The following is an 18,630-nucleotide window of genomic DNA, read 5'->3' on the forward strand; positions in this document are numbered from 1 at the left end:
CCACTTGGATCTAGAGAGCCGTAGCGATAGGGAACCCATCCATCGCCTTTTCACCTAGAAATCAAATAGCAGGTCTTGAGGTAGGGCTGGCGGTTGAATCTCTGCTGGACCCAGTACACCCGCATTCACGCAGAATCTTTTCAGCCTGTCCACCCTGTCACTGCTGAGCCGAACCCAGCGTAGGGAACATGTGGGGAGGACAAAACATAAACTCAACTCCTGTGAAGCTGGCGGGGGGGACTCTTCCAGCTTTGGGGAGACACAGACACGTGGGTTACAGCAGTGTCACAGTCACGTCTGGACAGGGTAAGAAGAGGACAGTTTGTGTGTAGCTCTTGCTTTTCTTTCCTTTTCTGTGAAGTCATTTAATACCTCCTGTAATCAAAAAAAGCCACTCTGAGCCCTCACTGGCCTTTGTTGCCCAGGAGAGCTGCTCACAGGTGCTCTGCAACGTCCCCTTTGCAGGGAGCAAGGCTGGGGGACCTGAAGGACGAAGCATCAGGGCACTTGCCCCGGGTGGAGAGGTTTGGGTGATTTGTGGGCCTGAGTGGACGCTGGGTAACATGACCCCAGAGGAAGCTGTGCAGCATGTGGAGAGAATGGGGCTGGGTGTCTTGGGTACCTTCCCAAGCACCAAGAGAGAGGTCTCTAGTTAGGTGTGGTTTTGATGCCTTAAAATTGGGGTTTGATTGCTTTGGGCATCACCAATAGCAAAGTCTGGCTTCTCCAGTAAGTAATCTGCCAACGCCTCCAGCGGGGCCTTTTGAAATTGATCCTTTGTCAGTAGACTTTGCTGTTTGAACATGACTGAAGTTTCTAGCCTGTAGGACACGACACCATAGATAAGTCCTTAACAGCAAAATGAAGTCCTTAGAGACTCTTCCTTGATTTCGCTTTTTAGTGGTTGTGCCTACTTTCCACAGCTGATATAAAGGCTTTTACATTGTTGTCTTTACCATTTTGTTATTCTTCATTAACACACAGCATCAAATTATAATTGAAATTTACTATCCTTAACTTTCTACCTTGATCTCCACCTTAAAAATAGGAAAGTTGTTTTTATTTAAACTCTTCTCAGATTGCTTTGTATAATGCCCTCTTTGCTTTTTATAATAATAGTTTTCTGCATTTTAATTTCAGTTCCATAATAATTTCACACCTGGATGCAGTACAGAATTTCAGGTAAGCTTTTAACATTGTGTCTATATCTGAATAAATGGGTGTAACTGTATTATTACTGCTGGTTATTTCTAAGTTTCCTGAAAAACAGTTGTATCTTGAATTAAAAAAAACAACATATGCATTCTTACAAGAGTAAGTGGAAGATATCTATTTGTTAAAATATCAGTTCATACTTATAATATCTTTGGGAAAATGAATAATTGTTAAGACATAGGCAGGGGACTTCCCTGGTGGTCCAGCGGTTAAGACTCCATGCTTCCAATGCAGGGGGCCCAGGTTCAATCCCTGGTCAGATCCCGCAGCTGAAGATCCTGTACATGGCAACAAAGATCCCGACTACTGCAACTAATACTCCGCACAGCCTAATTAATTAATTTTTTTAAAAAAAGACATAGGCAGGTTTCTCCCACTCTCTGAAAGTAGAGCGTTCCTGTGAAAACTTTCCTAAGCCAAAAAGTGAAGAAGCAGTTTCGTTAGGACACAGCTTGCTAACGGAGGCACAGAGTAAGTTGAGGTAAAGCACAGATGCTCACAGACACAGTTCAGAGCTGTGGTGGCTGATGCTGCGATGCTCAGTGTGGTTCCAGGGAAGGAGCTTGGCGGGGCCACTCCTGCCTCTCAGGATGGCGCTGCCTCTGTAACACTCACTGAGAAACAAATGCTGAACATTAGTTTTGCTTTTTGCCTTTTTTTTAAAGGCAAAAATCCCCTTCAGATTTCTTTCATTAGCAAAAACAGGTACTAATGTAGGTCTTTCATCAAAGCAAAGCGGTGAAAAGCGAACTTTCAAAAAGCAAGGGTTTCCTGTGTTAGATTTGGTTTAATTTTATATAAGACATTAGAATGTTACAAAGGAGATCTCACAAATCAAAGAAAATTTATTCCCTAAAATATTTTGAAATAACCGACTAGAAATTTGAAACAAATAAATGTTGGGCCCTTGCTTTACTATAAACATCAAAATTAATTCTAAATAAATTGGAGTCAAAATTTTTTAAATTATATAAAACTATATAAACGTCTAGAAAAAATAAAATTAAGCAGTTCTCAAGCTTCTAAGACAGAGATAACTTTCCAATCTTACAAATAATAAATAGAACCACACGCACAAAAAAATAAGACTGACCGAGGGGGTGATAAAAGCAGACTGAAAAAAATATTTGTGAGACTGTTATGTAAAGAGCTAATTAAGACCTGTGTAGATAAAAGACCAAAAAAATCACAAAAGAGGAAATGTAGTAGAAGATAAATAGGCTACTACACAAGTCATTGCACTATTAAATAACTACAGAATTCCTTCTGATCTTCAAATCATACCTTCAAAATGTTACCATGTGAATACCCAGTGGAGGCCAGGGTGTGGCACATATATGAATTGATGGTGTTTAATATAGGTTTGTTTAATCTACACAGTAACCTGATATATTAGGTAACTTTGTCCCCATTTTCCAGATAAGAAAGCTGAAGCTCAGAGAAGGAACCTGCCTATGGACACTGGCAGTGTTCAGACGCTGGCCTCCCTCACTACCAGGCCATGCTTTTTCTGCCATGCCTTATTACTTTTCAGAATGGTACAGTAGTTTTGGAAAGTAATTTGGCAATCTATAAAACATAGTCATAAAAATGTCCATCACCTTTAAACTAATAATTCTGTTTTTGCTTATCTGCTGAGGAACTAATTCAGCATTTGGTAAAGGCTGCATGCCCCAAAATATTGAACATCTGATTGATAATATTGAAAGTTCATCAGCAACTTCAGTTGTCAGTAAAAAAGAAATTAATTAAATTATGATACATATACCCAAATATTACAACTGTTAAAATGCAGCAATGTGGAAAGCATTTATGGTTTTCATTTTTCATTTATTATGTGAAATTACATAGGTCTTATAGCTACAGCTAGGTATTTCATTGTATTATAAAAAAAGTAAGATATGTGATACTTACGATCTAATGATGAGTGATGATTTTTTCTCTGTTTCTACAATTAAAAAATTAAATACCTGTGGACATTTAGATGTTGGGAAGGAGAATTAAAGTGACAATAGAACAAAAACAGAATACAGATGTTTCTGTGTATGATTGACAATTATAAGATTTAGTAGCAAAACACCTAATATCCTTTTTTAAGTTAACTTTCTTTTGACATATAACACATACACAGAAAAGCCTCCAGATCATGAGGACAGCTCAGTGAATTTTCACTAGTGAACACACCCGTTTAACTGCCACCCAGACCAAGAAATAGAACATTACCCAGAAGCCCCCCTTATGCCTCCTCTTAGTGCATCCCGTCCCCATCCTAGGCGTAGATTTTAAATGGCATGGAAATATACCAAAATTTTAATGCATCCCATGTTGAGCTGGCTAGAACGAGTGGTCTTTGTTTTCTGTTTTTCTCTATTTTGTAATCCCGCTTTTCCGTGATAATGAACTATACTGTATTTTACTCTGACTTCCATTTGTCCATCTATTAAGTTATCTCTTGCATTTAGTCACAAAATTCCTCCTTTTGGGACTGCCCTTTACTATTTGAATTTAGGAGTAGAACCATTGCCTTCCTTGTTCCTTCTGCAGTAGGATAAGAAGTACAGGTTGTAGAGTGGAAATATAATTCTCTCACCCGCTGGTTACAGATCTTCTGTTGCAAGGCAGCCCCTTGAGCACAACATGTCAGCCTGTGCATTAGGACCCTTCCTTTTAAGCAAAGGTAAAAGCAAGCAGTGCAGTTGTTTCCCTTTCCCTGTCACACCTGCCCACGTTTCGTATTCTTCTCCACCCAGAGGGCACTGGCCTTGCCCATCCCAGGCTCAGGCCACACTGCCGGCTTTAGCTACAGCACAATTGAGGAAACCGAGACACGCCACCCAGTTCTACCACCGGGTTCTACAATGCCTGGTTCTAGGATGACCTTAAGCCTTGGTGACGTCTCCTAATAAAGAAGCTGTTCCTCAGTGTTACCACTTTGGAGAAACCGGAGGAAAGGTCAACTCCTAAGCCAAGGAAATGGGCTCATGTAGAGAAGACTCACTCCCTCCAGATTCTCTCCCTACTCTGAGCCAACAAGAGGGCTTGAGGGGCTGGACATAGATCTGTTTTAGTATCTAAAATAGTTATTTTGTTTAGTACTTTAGATTCATAGTAAGTACTGCCATTTGTTTAAATGACAGTTGGCAAAATAAATGAGTGAAGTGTGGTGCATCTTGCCATAGAGGCTGTTTTGGGTTCCTGGTTCTTAGGCATTAAGTCATAGAACCTCTGTCAGGGTCCCCAAGACCACCCTCAGGTCTGATCATTCACTTGGAGGACTCAAGACTCAGCACATGGTTGTACCCGTGGCTGTGGTTTATTACAGCAAAAGGACACAGAGCAAAATCAGCAGAGAACAAAAGTGCATGAGACAGAGTCCAGAGGAAACCAGGCGCCAGCGTTCAAGAGTCCTCTCCCAGTGGAGTTGTATGAGATGCACTTAATTCTTCCAGCGATGAGCTGTGACAGCACGTGTGAAGCACCCTCCTGGGAAGCCCATCAGAGACTCCAGGGTTTTTCTTGGTGGCTGGTCACATAGGCACCCTCTGCCTGGCATGTACCAAAATTCCAGATTTTCGGAAGGAGGGCAGGTGCAGAAACCATGTTGTTTGTACAAACAGTCCAGGCACGGTGAGCCCCTCTCATCAAGGACTGGTGGGAACCCTCCCCAAATCCAAGCTCCCCAATGCCAGCCTAGGGCACCCTGCTGGTTCTACAGACATAGCCTCAGGCCCTTTCTGCACAGACCCTTAGGCCGGTAGAGACTTAGCAATACTCCAGCCCATCTTCAGTTTACTCGTGAGGAAACTGAGACCTGAAAGATGGTGTGACCTGCCCAAGGCTCTCAGAGCTCTGTGGGGGGCCAGCCCGGTCACAGTCCAGGCATCGTTACTCCAAAGCCAGGCTTTTGTGACTGTGTTTCATGGAAGGCGTTATGACCCGATTGGTCAGTTTCATTATTTTTAATATGCCTAAGTACAGGTAACATTAAAATTCATTAAAAAACACTCTGATGGTAGAATTGAGCTTTCTGTGCCATGGTACTCTCTAAACTCAGGGTCCATCTGTTCCATGTATAATTATATTCATATAAGTGACCCAGACCATTGTTATGTAAAATCTAGCGGCCTGCTCTGTGCATTTTAGAGTACATCAGGGTACAGTTTACATGAGCAGAGCAATCACAGCGTTGTAAACAGATAAAAGAGAGATGAGAAGGAAATTCAACAAACATTAACAGTGATCGCCTCTGGATGGTGTGATGATGGGTGAATCTTTTTTCTTTCTACTTTCACCCTAAATTTTATGTGATGAGTATGTAGTATTTTTAAGTGAAAAAATTATATTTAAAGAATAAACTTTAGAAGAGACTGCCCACGCTAATCTTCAGTCCTGGGATCCCAAGCTGTGGCCCTTCGGCACCGTGGAACTGTAGAACAGACCAAGTAGACTTGGTCATCAGAGGGAATAGAAATGGGCTCAGCCCTTAGAAGGGCAGTTTGGAAATTTCTAACGGAATTCTAAGTGTATTTTAAATGACTCAGCAGTTCCACTTCCAGGAGTTTATCCCACAGACAGGCTCATTCATATGCACAAAGACACTCGGGAATATCCACTGTAACCTCGTTCCTAGTAGTCAAAGATGGACACAGCTGATCGCCGTCTGCAGGGGACTGGTTGTTACAGCACAGCCGTGTGTTAGAATAGTGCGCAACAGGAAGGTTACCTCATGGGAAAGACAGTTATTTTCCATTGTTTATGCTGTTTGAGTTTCTTACAGTGTGTTACTCTTAAAAGTATACATTTTATATTATTTTTAAAAATGGTTAAGTTATCTTAAATGACTTTGGCAAAACAGAACTAACCCCAGGGCGGGTGGGAGGGAGGGGGCAGGGGAATTATATCAGAGTGTATCAGAGGACGTGAAATTTCTTGGGTGTGACAGTGGTGGTGTGATTCCATAGGGAGACGTCCTTTTTCTTAGGAGATTCGTACTGAACTCTTCAGGATTGAAGTGGCCTGATGTCTGCAGCTTACTTTCAGACTGTTCAGCAAAGTATGCCTGTGGGAGTGTGTGTGCGCATGTGCAGTTTGTGTTGACAGAGGGAAACAGCAGAGTAGCACAATGTTGGCAATTGTTGCATCCAGGAGAAGGGTATACAAATGTTTGTTTTGCCAGTCTCTTAACCTTTTTGTAAGGTTGAGATTTTTCAAAATAAAAAGTTGGGAAAAAAGAAAAGATTTTAAAAATCAAGGAGCTAAAGACTTCTGAAAAACAAAGCAAGTACAAAGCACTCATTACAGGAATCTTACAAGAGTGACTCTTTATCACGCCACATCTTTCTAAACAGAAACAGGTCACTCTGCAGCTGCAGGTGGTTGAAGGTTTGAGCTGCACAAAACTCTGTGCAGGATGCTGGTTAGCTGGGCTGGTTCAGAACCTGGAAGCACTGGGCAGTAACCTTTCCCTTAAAGATGCATTTCAGAAGGCACATCCTTTGTCCTCTCTTTCCTCTCCAGCTCCGAGAGGAATCCGTGCAACGCCTCGCTGCCGCACGACAGCAGGAGCCCAGCCAGCCTGATCGGCCAGGAGGTGATTCTTGTCTTCTTCCTCCTGCTCTTGTTGGTCTGGTTCCTGAATCGAGAATTCGAAGTCAGCTACCGCCTACACTACCACGGGGACGTGGAGGCGGACCTGCACCGCACTAAGATCCAGAGCATGAGGGACCAGGCCGACTGGCTGCTGAGAAACATCATCCCCTACCACGTGGCCGAGCAGCTGAAGGTCTCCCAGACCTACTCCAAGAACCACGACAACGGAGGAGTCATCTTCGCCAGCATCGTCAACTTCAGCGAGTTCTATGAGGAGAACTACGAGGGCGGCAAGGAGTGCTACCGGGTCCTCAACGAGCTGATCGGGGACTTCGACGAGCTCCTGAGCAAGCCGGACTACAGCAGCATCGAGAAGATCAAGACCATCGGGGCCACATACATGGCCGCGTCGGGGCTGAACGCCACACAGTGCTGTGACGGCAGCCACCCGCAGGAGCACCTGCAGATCCTGTTTGAGTTCGCCAAGGAGATGATGCGCGTGGTGGACGACTTCAACAATAACATGCTCTGGTTCAACTTCAAGCTCAGGGTGGGCTTCAACCATGGGCCCCTGACGGCAGGCGTCATTGGCACCACCAAGCTGCTGTACGACATCTGGGGAGACACGGTCAACATCGCCAGCAGGATGGACACCACGGGGGTGGAGTGCCGCATCCAGGTCAGCGAGGAAAGCTACCGCGTCCTGAGCAAGATGGGCTACGACTTCGACTACAGAGGGACGGTGAACGTCAAGGGCAAAGGCCAGATGAAGACCTACCTGTACCCCAAGTGCACGGACAACGGGATGGTGCCGCAGCACCAGCTCTCCATCTCCCCCGACATCCGAGTCCAGGTGGACGGCAGCATCGGACGCTCCCCCACGGACGAGATCACCAACCTGGTGCCTTCCGTACAGAACCCGGACCAGGTGTCCCTGGGCTCCGAGAACAACACACAGGCCAGGGACACTCACCCGTCTTCTAAGAAACCCTGGAAGGAGCCCATCAAAGCCGAAGAAAGGTGTAGGTTCAGCAAAGCCATAGAGAAAAGCGACTGTGAAGAAGCAGGGGTGGAGGAAGCCAATGAACTCACCAAGCTCAACGTCTCAAAGAGGGCGTGATGCGGCCCAGCGCCGCCCGCGGTGCTCTGTCCGTCCAGGTTCCACAGTACCCGTCCCCGGACGTGGTGTCCTGTGGTCATTGCAGCCCTAACTTCTGTGTGGATCACAGTTATTCAGGGTTCATCTTCATCCATTTTTTTCCTCTTCCCCCTTGGTGTGACCATTTGGCAGTGTGGAGAACAAGTGCCTTCAGGGGCTGGCACGGCCTGGAGTCCAGGGAAGGTGCGGCCAGGGTGTGGCGCTGGGTGGTGGTGGACGTTAAAACAGAAGCTGTGGTTAAAATATTATTTTTATTGCTTTTTCTCACGAGACACTTTTTTTTTTTTGCTAATACAATGTTTTTGAGGTTTTTTTCTGTATACGTACTAGTGTTTTTCCAGTGACCTGACCTTTCTATGTAAACACATAGACGCACACACACTTGCATTCATGAATCTGAGATCAAGTGCCAGTAACTCACTGGGTGGGGATGCTGGGGGGTGCAGGCTGAGGACCGTAGAGGGCCATCAGCCAGGACACCGGTGTCCCCTGACCTGCGCCTTCCAAGCCAGCCGGGCCCTCAGGGGCTATGACTGCACCCACCGCCCCCCACACCCAGCGGCTTTAGGGCTTCCTCCTCGTGCAGGCCGAGATTCCAAATGCTTACCGGCCTCACAGCTCATGAACCCAGGCCTCAGGTATCTAAAAGCCCTTTTTCATTCTGCCCCCGCCCCAAGGGGTCTTCCAGCTGGAGCGGAGGAGGGACTTGTCTTGGAAGCTGACTCAACTGAGAGGAAACGCAAAATAAACATCCAAGGGTTGCATTTATTTATTTATTTATTTATCAGGAAACGTGTGTGTCTTGGGGAGGGTTGCCGGGTCATTCTGTCTGGGGAAGGGAAGTAGGCTGAGGGGGCGGGGTGTGGTCACAGAGGGCACAGCAGAAGGATGAGAAGGTGTCCGTTAGTGCTTCAGCTACTCTGGGCCGCCTCCCCCGCCAGGGGCTGAGCAGGACCCCACTGGGCACGGCCTGCACACTCTGGGTCGGGGAAGCCCTCGGCCACCACTTTTAAAGCAAAAGCCCTGCTTCTGCCCCCCACCCAGGGGGTCTGCTCACGACAGGGGTGGGATCAGAACCGGCTCGCTGTGAAGCAGTTCTGGGCAGGGCACCAGGGCCGCGGGCAGCGCTTGGCTTCCACATTCAGAAAGCTTCTCCATCCTTTCCTGTTCTCAGCCTGTGCAGGACCCATTTGTGGTGGGGTTGAGCCTGGTGAGTGGATCCCAGCCCTATTTAAATGGAGCTCTTACCCTGTAAGTAGGGACAGAATTGTCTGGATGGAAATGAGGTATGGAACCGGGGAAGTACAGAAAACCCAAGGAAATTGCTTCTGTGCCCTTTGTTGCTAACCCTGCTTGTAATTACGTTTTGCCACACTGAGTCTGAAGTTTATGTAGGATTGAACTCAGGCCAGAGTTGCCCTGTCATAGTCATATGACACCTCATTCTTAAGGTGGCTGCAGCTCATGGGATATTTGAGGACTGGCTCCTGCTCTGTGTAAGGTCTTCTCCGATGTGCCCTGTGTATTTTCTTTTCACTGGTAAATCTCTGTGTAGATTTCACATCTGCATTAAGTCCTGTTATCACTCCTCAACAAATACGTACAGAATCTGCCCTTCCCGGCATCATGAAGTATTGATTCTGATCCCCCAGCTCCCCAGGGACATGCATGGCACGGACCCCGGCAGTACGGTTGTAGCCAGGATCTCCACGCCCAGGGAGATTTGCCTTCAGGTTTTACTGTCAGATTGTTGGTCTTCCCAATGCTAGAGAAATGGAGAAAGGATGACTGTGACATTACCTCTTCTAAAGAATGTATTCTTATAAAATCCTGCAGAGATTTTATTTTTTTCTGAAAAACACTACCTGATGCTCTCCTTGTCTGTCAGGCTTGTGGGCATGTCAGGGGTTCCTTCCATCAGTATTAAGACGTGTGTTGAGTGTGGGCCTCGCCCTCCGCCATCTGGCTCCAGGCTCTGCAGCTTTGGCGGCGGCTAGGGGCCTGGGTGCTTCCTGCTGTTCCCCGTGTCTCTGCTGTTCCACTCAAAACATGCTCCACAGAGTTCATCTCTGCTCACGCTTCCTCCCTATCAAACTTTTTTTTTTTTTCCCTTCCCCTCCTGCGATTCCTGGGAAGCCAAGAGGCTGCGGATGCAGGGAGAGAGTGGTGACGTCCACCTGTCCAGTTCAGCATTGTGCAAATAGAAGCCTTTGTGGACGGTTTAAATTGTCTTTAAAAAAACACCCCGAGCGAGCCTTCCTAAGCAGCCAGTACAGATGTTCTCCTTGGGCCACCAGTGACCCAGGTCCTTCCCAGCCCCTGCTTGGAAGCATACCTCAGCACAGAACCACGGAGTGCCTGCACCCGCAGCGCCAGGCCTCTGACTCGGTGGGCATTGAGCAGACGGTGGCTGAAGACAGACGGGCTTCTGAGCAGCGGGTTCAAGCGCTTCCGATTAGGTGGAGGCGTTCTTCAGAGCGGCAATACCTCCTGTGAACTTAGGGCAGGAAGCAATACTTCAGAATTGAATGTGTGTAAATAGTTGCTTTGAGTTGCAATTGCTAGTTCTTCTTGGCCTCAGGTCAGATCAAATTATATATGTATAAATATATACAAACAAACACAAATAATTGCATCCAATGCAAACAAATGCAGAGCATCAATTATGAAACCCTCACAGAGCTTGGAGGCTGCTCACGGCTCCGTTACCCTGACTGTGCTGTGGAGACCCCTGCACATTTGCACTTGACATTGAGAGCCAAAGGGCCGCGTGCTTCCCCATTATGTGGACTGTAGTGATTTGTAGTTTCCAAAGATCTGTCCGCGTTTGCATTTCTAGACTTTCGAAGTAAGCACTTTTTGGTGGTTGTTTCGAAAAATCACGTCATGCCTAGAATCTGAAAATTAAATCTGCGAAAACCAATTGTTTGCGTTCTCCATCTTTCCTTTGCTCTACCCTTTTTAAGTTGTTAATCCTAATAATTTCAAAATGCACCCACTGAAGAAATGGACATTAAAATACTCTAAAATCTCAATATTTGATGCCTGGTATTTCCTCATCGACAAGATCGTTACCACTTCCGAGATTAGGGCGCTCCTTTTTCCCTGACATTTGTGGCTGAAATAGGAAGCTTTGCAGGTCTTTTACATCGTGACTTTGAAAACAAGGCAACTAAAAACTCTTATTGTGTGTGTATGTGTGTGTGTGTTTTAAATGGACACATTTGCTACAGTGAACTTTGGTTGAGAATTACTTATTTTTACATGGAACAGAAGCAGGTTGCAGGACAAATTTTGCTTGCGACCACATCCTGATTTTTTTAGACCTTCTAAATAGTTTTTCCCGCAGTATCTTCAGCAACTGACTGAGAAGATGAAGTAAGTTTTCTGAAAAGATGTGCCTGCATAGCCTCTTCCTTACAGAGTCCTGGGGTGCCCGTATCATGGGGAAGTCACAAACCCATTTCGGAATCTGTTTAAAGTCACAGAGCGTCTTTGCCAAAAATCACACATGCCATTTTACATGTCATAGGGGCTCACAGCACCTCCAAACCTGGAGCCAAATGCTGGCTCTGCTAGGGGTTAGAGCCTCTTCCCCCAGGGTTTTTCCTGGAGAGTTCAGTATTAATGTGCAACTTCAAAGCACAGGACCCTCTTGTCGACTCAGCAAAGGGGATGCAGATGTGGCCCCAGGCCTTGCTCATCAGATCAGAGGGATCCAGCTTCTAGGTGATCCTCCACTGGAGCCTGGTACCTGTGAGGACACTGCTTGTTGACGAGGGTGCTCTTTCCTCTGAGTCCGCGCTGCAGGCATTCCTAGGAACCTTCCGGAGGTAAGGGAATAGCTGTCTTTGTTGCGTTTCTCTAGTAGAAAGGACACCCCAGGGACTTTGGGGGTTTTCTCAAACAGTCTACAAAGGCAGCCTCTAATTTTTGCAGTAAACCTCAGGACTTATCATTTGTGGCTTCTCTTTCATCTATTCTTTTTTCTTTTTAATCTTTTCACTCTCATTTTAGGGAGAGTTTTAAAATAAGTGTAATGAAGAATCGACCTTACCCAAATAGAGGGCTGGCCTTTTCTCTGGTTTCTTGGGAAGTGATCTCTGAGCTCTTGGAATATCATGCCTGATAAGTGTCTCTGTTTAACTGGGGCTTTGGGCCCCACCAGGTAGTCCAAAGGTGTCATTTAGTGTGGTGATCACATGGTATTCAATTGACCTCTGCAGGGGCTGGAGACGAGTTATCTACTTTTATCTAAAATCTCTTTCACACATGGTTAATTTCTCTGCTGTGGGAATCTGTCGTTGTGGCTGCCTGGGATGGATCCCAAGTACCAGGGAGAGGAAGCTAACTGGGGCAGGAGATAAGTGAGAGGAAGTGATTAAGAAAAAGTACAGAGTTGCACACCATGTAGGCGTAAACTCAAAACCTTCCCAAGTGTCTATTTTTATACTGTTCCTTTGTAAAAATTGGTTTTTAAATAACACGACTCCAAAGAGTTGTTACTGTATGTCAGAATAACTTAAGCGTGGGGAATTCTCACATCCCTTCTGGGCCTGAAAGTTGGAAAGAGAAGGAAATTACGCAATCAGGTATTGAGCAATCTGAGTGCCTCCTGAAACCTCAGTCATCAGCAGCAGCGATTCCTAACCTTTTTTTGGGCTTGCAAAGCCTTTGATAATTTGATGAAAGTTGTGGCTCCTTCATCCAGAAAAAAAATGCACATCAAAATAAACCCACTTCGTGGGCTTCCCTGGTGGCGCAGTGGTTGAGAGTCCGCCTGCCGATACAGGGGACACGGGTTCGTGCCCCTGTCCGGGAAGATCCCACATGCCGCGGAGCAGCTAGGCCCGTGAGCCATGGCCGCTGAGCCTGCGCGTCCGGAACCTGTGCTCCGCAACGGGAGAGGCCACAACAGTGAGAGCCCCACGTACCGCAAAAAATAAATAAATAAAAATTTTAAAATCCACTTCATGTTCCTGGATCCAAATCCAATACCCATGATCTACAATAACAGGAGGAATGGTGATTTTTAATTATAAGTATCTGCAGGTGAGGTTTCCAAGCACTTCTGGACTCTCTATTGGAAACGTGATTAAACAGGTTAATGCTGCTTGTTTATATATGCATTTCCAATCCAATTATATTTTAGACTTTAATGTGTGAGTTACCTAAGTACATCTGAAGAGGCACTCAAAGAACTTTTCAATATAAAGACAAAGTTCATCAGATTCTTTCCCAACAGATAAATAACGATCAGACAGTGTTTTACTGAGTACCCTACTATGTGCCAAAGCTCCTTTCACTTAGGTGGTGACAGTGCTGTGATACTTGAGAATATTTGAGGAGCACCTGTGATTAGTCACTGTTTTTCCCGACGGCTCTCCTGTTAGGAATCCCACCAGGAAACAGAAGGGAATTTTGAGACATCCCTCTCCTTGCTGACATTTTTAAATGGTGGCACCTTAGTGTCATCTGTACCCCATCAGAGATGATCTTTGTGTTATGGTCTTATGGAATATTCAGTCTTTCAAGAAAGAGCAACAGATGAGGACCATTCAGGGAAAACAACTGCACCAATATTGTGTTGGTCCCTCCCTGAGAGAGGGACCACTCCACATGGTCATATATTTTATTTTTAAAACAATCCTGATGGCGACTGGGGTCCCAGCTCGAGGGTCTCAGAGCTGAGCAGAACAAGGCACTGGCTTGGACTGACGGGGCTGGTGGTGGCCTTTCAGGAACCACACCCCCAGTGAAAGGTCTCCCTGCCCCCCCCACGCCACCACCCCCCACGCTACCAACCCCCCCCTCCCAGAATTGCAAGAGGTTGGAGGACTAGAGCCTCTGCTGACCCCACCTCCTTCCAAGTGACCTCCAGCAGGCTGCAGTCTTCTCAGAGCTGCTCTTTCTCTGTCTTCCTCTGGGCTTTTTTTTTTTTGCTGTACGCGGGCCTCTCACTGTTGTGGCCTCTCCCATTGCGGAGCACAGGCTCCGGACGCGCAGGCTCAGCGGCCATGGCTCACGGGCCCAGCCGCTCTGCGGCATGTGGGATCCTCCCGAACTGGGGCACAAACTCGTGTCCCCTGCATCGGCAGGCGAACTCTCAACCACTGCGCCACCAGGGAAGCCCTCCTCTGGGCTTCTTGATCTTCTCAGCAAACAAAATTCTTGCCCTCTAGGTTGACAGGGCGAGGATTGATAGCAGAAAGGGGGAATTGTTTGGACTTGTCCATGTGATTCCAGGGAAAGGAGCAGAATGGGAGTGACATGGCCTCACACGCTCCCCTTGGAGTCCCATGGCATAGACAGCCTCGCACCCAAGGCATCCGTCTCGAATCCTGCCAGGTTCCCACCCTCTGAGGTCCCCAGCTCTGGTCTCCCCGTCTCATGGACGGCCACTCCTCGTCTCTACCTGCGGCCACCACCTGCATTCCACCATCACCTTTGACCTCCCAAGTAGGTTTCAGTGCTGTGTTACCTCACTCCCAAACTTCAGGAGTACAGATAAACCTATGGCAACACGGTGAGCGGGCACTTTATTGATTTAAAGAAAGTAACTCTTTAGCTGCGAAATTCAGTTCTCACACATGCAAATGTGCCTCTACACATAAGGCAGCCTCCCATTATATGATAGTTTTCTGCCAAGGAACTCAAGACACCTGGAACCCCTTCTGTCCTCATGATGCCTCACCGAAGGCAGAGGTGGTTTTTCCTGTCCAACAGATTCGAAAGTTCAGGTTCAGCGTAGCTGAGCAGCTTGACCCCCTCAACCAGTCATTGCCAGTGATTCCCAGCTGCACAGCCAGAGACAGAGCACGCTGCCAGTCCAGACCATCTCATGGCTTGCCCCCCCTTCCTTTGCAAGAAAAGAACAAAGAATCCAGGTGGTGGGGTGAGACATGGTGCATTTAAATGGTGAGATCAGACAGTAGGTCAGCAAGTGACCGACAAGGTAAATCCATCTCCCCTTCTCTCCCTCTCCCCTTCTTTTTGTAAGACGGGATACTTGAATTGTGTGTGGAATGTTTAAGGTATTGTCTAGTGTCTGCTTAGAATGGAAAAGTTTTCAAATTATTCAAGTATCTATATGGACTTGTGTCCATCGGCTAACCAAGACCATCAGGGAATTGAGGCCAAGTTTGCAACACATCGGTGCCTTGGGAAAGATGTGTATAAAACACAGATTATGTTGGTGTCCTGTACGTCCTGCTAATGTAACAGAACTAGATCAGGTACCTTGAACACAAGATCCGTTTTTTTCCCCAACTGTTGATTACACAATAAATTTGTTATTATGTGTAATGTTAAGTTGTTTTTAAAATGCCCTTGTATATCTGCACATCTCCAGAATTTCAGGGAAGTATTAGAGGGGAAAGAAAAAACTAAATATTTTTTGGCCATTTAACTTGAAATATCATAAAACAATTCACAATTTCTATGCCAATTTGGGGACCTTGGGCAAAAAAACGACTTTGTTGACTACAAAGGAGCAAGGAAGCCAATAGTTTAGAAGCAAGTCTTATAACATGGTGAGTTGGTGGAACTTTTCTTTTGTAATTCTAATTTGCTGGAGTGATATCTCTTCTTCCTCAAGAGTAAAGACTTCTGATGGCATCACATACATCTAGAGTGTTAGCTTAGCACAGAAGAACGTGGCTAAATGTTGCCCTTGGTATCCTATTTCTATTGTTAATTGCATGACAGGTTGTACTTTCCAAAAATTTCAGTCAAGGACTTCCAGAGACTTCTAAAGGTCCTAATCTACTGTAGTACCTGGAGAGCTTTTGGATTTGGTTGGTTGGTTGGTTTTTTAATATTGAAGAATGTGATTTATGTGAACTTTCAGGAAATTAATTCAACTAAAACCTAAATCTAAGAAGATAAGGTAAAACTTTTTGGGAAAAAAAAAGAGATTTGAAGCACTTATCCAGATAATTTAGGATAAAAGCATCCTTTTGCCTAAAATATTTCAAATGAGACAAAATGAATTTATTGCATGAATCACATGGATAGTGATCCAAATTCTTCAGTTCACTTTTCTTATGTAGCCAATACAATGGGCTGTTTCAATCCCTTCAGCATCTCATTTCCAAATTTCCTCATCTCCTTCTGCCACTGTCTGTTTTGTTGGCAGAATTACAATAGGAACAGACCTGCATGCTTTGAGGGAAAACCTAGCATATTCTTGTGAACTAGCCATTCAGTAGTTACCGGGACTCCAAAAGAGTTTGCCTGTGTTCCTGACTGGTGGTTCCTGTCACCGACTCAAACACAAGACGTCCCGCATCTGTTCCCGTAACAACAGCCCCATGGATGACCTCTGGCAGGAGCTCTGTAGTGCCAGCGTGACCGTCCCATGTGCCCGAGACAGTCTGGCAGCCAAGAGGAGACTGGCCTTCCTCCCTCTCTTCCCTCTGAAGTGCGGAAGGCAGCCTCATGCACTGGCCCAGCTTGAGACACTCCAAAACCCTCACCATAAACTGCCACCAAGTCCTGGGCAAGCCTGTGGTACCCACTACCCTTCAGAAGATCGTCTGCAAGTCCCTTCTGGGTTTAGCCTCAAGAAGCTGCCAGAGCAGCAAGCTGGGACTTTGGGCCTGATCCAGACTCACAAAGAGGCTCTTCATCCATCCAGTCCTGGGCTGGCCCAGGCAGCAGTGAGCCAGACTCTCAGACCAGCGTGGAAGCCAAACAGAGACCCCTGCCAATCCCACCAATGGTCCTGGGGTCTCTAAAGCGGTCCTTGGACTTGGGGGAGGTCAGGGACAGAGCAGAGGACCAGCTGGGAACACCCAGAAAAGTGGATGTCGGCAAAGTGGGGTCTCCAGCGTTCAGTGACCTAACGCAGCAGGGGCCTGGCCCCTTGTGTGCCACCACTGCAGCTGCATCGTAAGCCATTGGACGGGGTGTGCCAGACAGGGCCTCCACGGGCACACCCTCTTCACTCTACCGCATCCAACCGAAGAACCAATAACACACAAATGAGCACCAGTGAAAAACCGAGAGACTTAACATCCTCTAGGAAACCCTGTGTTGTTTTCATGGTTTGTAACAGACAGCGTTATAGGATGGAGCCATCCCTGAGATGATCCAGTTACTAACATCAATGTCCACCGTCTTGATCCATGCACTTATCTTCATACCAAAACCAGTTCTGTGAGGCTCCCGAGTTGTGATGTAACGCAACAGGTCAGCATCGCCCCATCCTGACAGCTTTGTCCTGACAGGTCGCCAGAGCGTGTTTTCCTTGTTTTCGGTGTTGCATCACCACGAAGGGGCAACAATGGTTTGTTCCAGCAGCGTTTTGGCCATGGGTGGTTGCATGCTCCATCCTAGAATGGTCGTTCTTACATGTGGCCCCTTGCTTGTCATGGAATACAGAAAGCAATCACGGAAAAGTGTAAATCAGCTTTCCGTTGCAGAAGCATGGATAGTTTCCTTTTTTAATCGTCATGTTTTCTAGAAACTGCTCGTGGTTCTTCCTTTCCTCCCCTCCAACCTTCTTCTCATCTGCACTTTCCCATCACCTCTTTTCCACAAGATGAAAGCACTGCTGAGAGGGGGAACTCCGTTTTCTTTCAGATAAAGGGAAGGAGCCTAATTGTAAATTTTAAACATATGTAAGAAACTCCTTATGTTCTGTCAACAACCCAAAACAGGAAGAATTGTATCTGTGAACTATTAAGCTGTATCTGTATATAGATAAAAAGCCCATTATCTTTAATTCATCACTACAGACCTTGTAATCTGTTGTACATTAAAATGTTTTACTGTATCGGAGAAAACGTCACGCTACAGATCCAGAGAAGCTGGGGAAATAATTCAAAATACAGTATAATTAACTCAAATCTTGTTGTTTGTTTAGTCTGGGCATGGCACAATTTCAAGTGGAAGATGTGCTGACTATAAATTATCAACCAGAAACTGAATTTATCTGCGAGACTCCTGAGACCTCTCTAAGGCAGTGCCACTCACAGAGCTCATGGTGTGTGGGTTCACCGTGCAGCCCAAGGGGTCGCAAGCTGGTCGTTGCATTTTAATCCAGATGCAGGCATTTCGGGAAGAAGGTGCTGCAGCCTGCGCCCAGCCTGCCTCCCGCCGGGCCTCTGTCAGCTCCCTTTAGCTTGAAAAGAAGTGTTCAGAACAGAGAGCGGCTGCAAATGTTCAGGACCTCGAGTGTACTCTTGGGATCAGAAGGTTCAGTACCTCCTTTCCTCCAGCAGAATGTGTGCAGACAGGCAAGTAGAGAAAGAGGGCAAAGGAGCCCCCCTCCCTGAGGGTCTCTCCCAACGCTGAAAGGGCCGGAGAGGCTTCCCTGCTAAGAAACATGGAGGGGGGAGTGGCAAGCTTTCTCCGTGATTTCACTGGAGTTTGTTCAACCCTGAGCTGAGCTCATGGACAGGAGTGAACCAAAACTTGTTTTCTTTGGACTGTTTTGAGCCAAAATAGAAGAAAAGGGCTCATTTTTTCCAGTGATTTTTTTTTTTTTTTATCAATAGTACAAATCCAAAGTAAGTGTTTATTCACTGTCCCAGTTTCCCAATCTTTTCACTTAGAAGCATGACGGCCAATTCCATGGGTTGTAAGAATATTCTGAAAACGAGCCCACAAGCTGAGGCGCCCAGGAATCATAGAATGTTCTTTCCCTGCGTGTTTGGGTCAGA

General features: G+C 46.3%; 1 protein-coding gene across 5 annotated transcripts in view; it reads left to right on the plus strand.

The window, feature by feature from the left end:
- ADCY9 (adenylate cyclase 9) overlaps nucleotides 1–13,714 on the plus strand; it is a 181,933-nt gene extending 168,219 nt beyond the window's left edge. For 4 of the 5 annotated variants that reach the window (XM_022594743.3, XM_089896238.1, XM_030763626.2 and 1 more), the window contains 2 exons: nucleotides 1,141–1,182; nucleotides 6,733–13,714. In XM_022594743.3, the coding sequence (XP_022450451.2) occupies nucleotides 1,141–1,182; nucleotides 6,733–7,924 (1,234 nt within the window). In that variant the 3' untranslated portion in view covers nucleotides 7,925–13,714. The remainder of the gene's footprint in view (nucleotides 1–1,140; nucleotides 1,183–6,732) is intronic. The other variant, XM_022594740.3, reaches the window with a different exon arrangement.
- The last annotated feature ends 4,916 nt before the right edge of the window (nucleotides 13,715–18,630 follow it).

Source organism: Delphinapterus leucas, chromosome 15, assembly GCF_059928025.1.
Source record: "Delphinapterus leucas isolate spDelLeu-1000000601 "Yukka" chromosome 15, BTC_Dleu_Yukka2, whole genome shotgun sequence".
Lineage (NCBI taxonomy): Eukaryota > Metazoa > Chordata > Mammalia > Artiodactyla > Monodontidae > Delphinapterus > Delphinapterus leucas.